This window comes from Salvelinus namaycush, chromosome 30, assembly GCF_016432855.1.
Source record: "Salvelinus namaycush isolate Seneca chromosome 30, SaNama_1.0, whole genome shotgun sequence".
NCBI classification, from domain to species: domain Eukaryota; kingdom Metazoa; phylum Chordata; class Actinopteri; order Salmoniformes; family Salmonidae; genus Salvelinus; species Salvelinus namaycush.
Window position 1 is genome coordinate 4,541,861 of NC_052336.1, and position 6,000 is coordinate 4,547,860.

The window sequence follows — 6,000 nt, forward strand, 5'->3', positions numbered from 1 at the left end:
TCTAACACGGCGATTGCATTAAGAACTAGTGTATCTATCATTTCCTATACAACATGTATTTTTTAGTTATGTTTATGAATAGCTATTTGGTCAGAATATGTGTGTCAGAAAAAGTGTCAGAAAAATATCCGGACGTTGTGGGAAAAAAGATGCTACGTTAGCACAATGTATAACCACTGATTTCAGCTCTAAATATGCACATTTTCGAACAAAACATAAGTGTATGTATAACCTGATGTTATAGGACTGTCATCTGATGAAGCTTATCAAGGTTAGTCAAAAAATTATATATCTTTTGCTGGTTTGTTACGATCGCTAACTTTTGCTACTGGGGAATGGCTTGTGTTTCTGGCTATTGTGGTAAGCTAATATAACACTATATTGTGTTTTTGCTGTAAAACACTTAAGAAATCGGAAATATTTGCTGGATTCACAAGATGCTTGTCTTTCATTTGCTGTACACTATGTATTTTTCAGAAATGTTTTATGATGAGTATTTAGGTATTTGACGTTGGTGTCTGTAATTATTCTGGCTGCTTTCGGTGCAATTTCTGATTGTAGCTGCAATGTAAACTATGATTTATACCTGAAATATGCACATTTTTCGAACAAAACATAGATTTATTGAATAACATGTTATAAGACTGTCATCTGATGAAGTTGTTTGTTGGTTAGTTTGGTTGGTTCTTGGTTAGTTAGGTTGGCTTTGTGCATGCTACCTGTGCTGTGAAAAATGTCTGTCCTTTTTTGTATTTGGTGGTGAGCTAACATAAATATACGTGCTGTTTTCGCTGTAAAACATTTTAAAAATCGGACATGTTGGCTGGATTCACAAGATGTGTACCTTTCATTTGCTGTATTGGACTTGTTAATGTGTGAAAGTTAAATATTTCAAAAAAATATATTTTGAATTTCGCGCTCTGCCTTTTCAGTGGAATGTGGGAGGAGTTCCGCTGGCAGAACGCCAGAGCCAGACAGGTTAAAGAGTTTAAGTAAAGCCAATTGAATTTGTTGTCTGTATATTTGATCATTTCATTGAGGATATTATCAACACCACAGGACTTTTTGGGTTGGAGGGTTTTTATTTTGTCCTGTAGCTCATTCAAGGTAATTGGAGAATCCAGTGGGTTCTGGTAGTCTTTAATAGTTGATTCTAAGATTTGTATTTGATCATGTATATGTTTTTGCTGTTTATTCTTTGTTATAGAGCCAAAAAGATTGGAGAAGTGGTTTACCCATACATCTCCATTTTGGATAGATCATTATTTGTGTTGTTGTTTGTTTAATGTTTTCCAATTTTCCCAGAAGTGGTTAGAGTCTATGGATTCTTCAATTACATTGAGCTGATTTCTGACGTGCTGTTCCTTCTTTTTCCGTAGTGTATTTCTGTATTGTTTTAGTGATTCACTATAGTGAAGGCGTAGACTCAGGTTTTCCAGGGTCTCTATGTTTTTGGTTGGACAGGTTTCTCAACTACTTTCTTAGATTTTTGCATTCTTCATCAAATAATTTGTCATTGTTGTTCATTTTCTTTGGTTTTCTATTTGAGATTTTTAGACTTGATAGGGAAGCTGAGAGGTCAAATATACTGTTAAGATTTTCTACTGCCAAGTTTACACTATTACAGTGGAACGTTTTGTCCAGGAAGTTGTTTAAAAGGGATTGAATTTGTTGTTGCCTAGTTGTTTTTTGGTAGGTTTCCAAACTGCATTCCTTCCATCTATAGCATTTCTTAATATTACTCAGTTCCTTTGGCTTTGATGCCTCATGATTGAGTATTACTCTGTTCATTTAGACTGTGATTTTGCTGTGGTCTGATAGGGGTGTCAGTGGGCTGACTGTGAATGCTCTGAGAGACTCTGGGTTGAGGTCAATGATAAAGTAGTCTACAGTACTACTGCCAAGAGATGAGCTATAGGTGTCCCTACCATAGGAGTCCCCTCGAAGCCTACCATTGACTATGTACACACCCAGCGTGCGACATAGCTGCAGGAGTTGTGACCCGTTGTTGTTGGTTATGTTGTCATAGTTGTGCCTAGAGGAGCATATGGGGGAGGGGATGCTGTCACCTCCAGGCAGGTGTTTGTCCCCCTGTGTGCTGAGGGTGTCAGGTTCTTGTCCGGTTCTGGCATTTAGGTCGCCACAGACTAGTCTCTCTCTGTCTCCTTCTCTCTGTCTGTCTCTCTCTCTCTCTCTCTGTCTGTCTGTCTCTCTCTCTATCTGTCTCTCTCTGTCTCTCTCTTCTAAAACAGTGTAGTATCTGGGGCCTGGCGAGTTTGGAGGATTTATAGAGGAAATACCATCCAAACATCATCTGTCCAACAGCATAAAAAGACCTCCGTAAAAGAGCCTGCAAACCAGTTTCAGCCATTTCACACACACACACACACACACACACACACACACACACACACACACACACACACACACACACACACACACACACACACACACACACACACACACACACACACACACACACACACACACACACACACACACACACACCGTCAGACTGGGACAAAAGATCGGCCCTGGCATTTCTAACACACAGGCCCACTTATTTCCTTGATGCCCTCACACCGGCCATTTTTTTCAGCCAGTCCCCCATTATTAGCCAGATAATGATCATTTTGTGCAAAAAAACCAAGTTAGACAGGCCGACTGGGCTAACAATGGACCAGCCTATCTGGTCCTGCACACACACACACAGTATGGCTGAAAAACAGATGAGAGAGGCTCTGTGAGTGCTCTGTACGTCAGAGGGTATCTCAGGTTATGACCGATGACGTCAATGCGTGCTCGCCTGTGTGTGTGCGTGTGTGTGTGCGTCCATGCGTGCGTGTCATTCACAAATTAACACATGAACCCACACCACCATACTCAGTTAATCCCTGGCGTCCAGGATAACAGGCAGCGTGGGAGTTGAACATTGACCTGTTGTGTGGTCACGCAAAAACCTCATCACATCAACCCTTTTGAGCCGCAAATCATTCTCTTATTCCCTTCTGTAGAAGATATCTTCACACACTCAATCTAACTGTTACCATGTTACTAAGCAAATTCTATGTCAATACAACGCTATTACTGTGTAGTTAAATAGGTATGAGGGCAACTTAAAGTAAAGTAGTACATTGTTTCTTCTTGGAGAGACAACACTAATAGCTTAAATTGTATTTTTTGTATATACAGTGGGGAGAACAAGTATTTGATACACTGCCGATTTTGCAGGTTTTCCTACTTACAAAGCATGTAGAGGTCTGTAATTTTTATCATAGGTACACTTCAACTGTGAGAGACGGAATCTAAAACAAAAATCCAGAAAATCACATTGTATGATTTTGAAGTAATTCATTTGCATTTTATTGCATGACATAAGTATTTGATACATCAGAAAAGCAGAACTTAATATTTGGTACAGAAACCTTTGTTTGCAATTACAGAGATCATACGTATATATATTTTACCGTTATTTAACTAGGCAAGTCATTTAAGAACAAATTCTTATTTACTATGACAGCCTACCCCGGCCAAACCCGGACGACGCTGGGCCAATTGTGCCCCGCTCTATGGGAATCCCAATCACGGCCGGATGTGATACAGTTAGTTAGGGCTTAGTTAGTTAGGGTAAACTGATCCTAGATCTGTGGTTAGAAAGTTCTACCTAGATCTCTTTTATTTTCCTAATCATTTCTCTTTACAGTAACATCACTAGCAGCAGAGTTATAGTAAACGTGTCCCAGATCTGTGGTTAGTTTGGGGAAACTGATCCTAGACCTGTGGTTAGGCACAACTTTTTCAAGCAACTCCACTTGACTTACTGTCGTCAGCGAAGTACCCAGCAGGGCAGGTCTCAGAGCAGGTAGCGTTGAGGGGGTTGAAGTAGAGCCCCCTGCGACAGGAGCGACACTCGGTGGGGGTGCGTCCCACACACCTCTCACAGCCCTTGTGACAGCGTCGACACCTCCTGGCCTCCAAATTATCGTAGAAGCCCAGCGGACAGTGGCTCACACACGTCCTATCATGGATTGATTGATTGATGAGTTCTAATTACAGTAAATTGAGTTGATAATACAGTAAAACACACATTAGCCGATTTGTAGAGACTGGCTATGCTGTATTTCACAAGTCATGGGATGGATGAATGGATGCTTGAACGGATGGATTTATTCATTCAAAAGGACCTATTCCCCATATTCTCGATCTGTTCATTATGTGAAATGTAACCTCTCTGCAAGTTGGCAATTGTTTATTTTACTGTTTTATCTAATCAATTAAATTGATTAATGAATTTCACATAAACAACAGATCAAGTAAATGGGGAAAAAGACCCTTTGAATGAATTAGTCAGAAAGACTACAACATCATAAAAAGAGGGCAAGTAGATTTCATGTCCCATTCGTTATTCCTATATTAGCGTCATTATTCCTCTCCTGTAATCTTCTATTAGAAGTATTATGGTAGCACTGTTTTATGGTACAGAAATGACCTGAGATTTGTTAGGAAATAAAGAGGTATCAAATGGTACTTTCTGGTATTTTATTCAAAGAATTTCACACAATTGGTAACTACCCGGTACCAAATGGTGCCGATGTGTTCTTTGGTTGGAGTATCAAATAAACAAGTAAGTATTCTTAGGTTATTATTGTGTAAAGACCCTTGCTCCCTTCGGTCTCAACGTAGACTTTGATCTAAAGACATTCTAGTGATTATTGTGATTTTGCTATTGTAAATGTTTGTAGGCTTATGTAGCCAAATTGTATCTATGATCGTATGCTATCCATTTATGTTTTTTGTATGCTATTTTAATATATGAGAATTAACCAATGATATCAGGCCACACCCGGCCATGATTACAGACACCTGTATGTCTTTTGACACTATATAAATGAGTCATCCCGCAGTGTTTGTCATTATACCCTGATGTAGACAGCTTGTCTGTCCAAACGTTGGACATACATTTTTTTTTGCATCTGAGCTCCTAGAGCGTGTGGCTCTCCTTTTATTTTTTATGCATTATTGTGTAATTACCATTTTACCATGTCATTTCTAAGTAAATACCAGGTAATTTCTAAGTAAATACCAGGTCATTTCTAAGTAAATACCAGGTCAATTCTGTACCGTAAAATAAAGAGCTACCGAAGTAATACAGGTTTTCTGAATAAGAAAAAATAATGGACACAGTCAAAATGCTTCCACTCCTCAACATGCTCCCATTCCTCAACATGCTCCCATTCCTCAACATGCTCCCACTCCTCAACCTCCCATTCCTCAACATGCTCCCATTCCTCAACATGCTCCCATTCCTCAACATGCTTCCACTCCTCAACATGCTCCCATTCCTCAACATGCTCCCATTCCTCAACATGCTCCCATTCCTCAACATGCTCCCATTCCTCAACATGCTCCCACTCCTCAACATGCTCCCATTCCTCAACATGCTCCCATTCCTCAACATGCTCCCATTCCTCAACATGCTCCCACTCCTCAACCTCCCATTCCTCAACATGCTCCCATTCCTCAAAATGCTTCCACTCCTCAACATGCTTCCACTCCTCAACATGCTCCCATTCCTCAACATGCTCCCATTCCTCAACATGCTCCCATTCCTCAACATGCTCCCATTCCTCAACATGCTCCCACTCCTCAACATGCTCAGACTCCTCAACATGCTCCCATTCCTCAACATGCTCCCATTCCTCAACATGCTCCCACTCCTCAACATGCTTCCATTCCTCAACATGCTCCCATTCCTCAACATGCTCCCATTCCTCAACATGCTCCCATTCCTCAACATGCTCCCACTCCTCAACCTCCCATTCCTCAACGTGCTCCCATTCCTCAAAATGCTTCCACTCCTCAACATGCTTCCACTCCTCAACATGCTCCCATTCCTCAACATGCTCCCATTCCTCAACATGCTCCCATTCCTCAACATGCTCCCATTCCTCAACATGCTCCCACTCCTCAACATGCTCAGACTCCTCAACATGCTCCCAT

General features: G+C 40.7%; 1 protein-coding gene across 48 annotated transcripts in view; it reads right to left on the reverse strand.

Annotated features, from left to right (window-relative positions):
- pcsk6 (proprotein convertase subtilisin/kexin type 6) overlaps window positions 1-6,000 on the reverse strand; it is a 92,628-nt gene that overhangs the window by 29,698 nt on the left and 56,930 nt on the right. For all 48 annotated transcript variants that reach the window (XR_005472941.1, XR_005472948.1, XR_005472949.1 and 45 more), the window contains exon 16: window positions 3,822-4,018. Coding sequence is in view for 39 of the 48 variants with exons in the window: in XM_038969080.1 (XP_038825008.1) it covers window positions 3,822-4,018 (197 nt within the window). In the remaining 9 variants the exon portion in view is untranslated. The remainder of the gene's footprint in view (window positions 1-3,821; window positions 4,019-6,000) is intronic.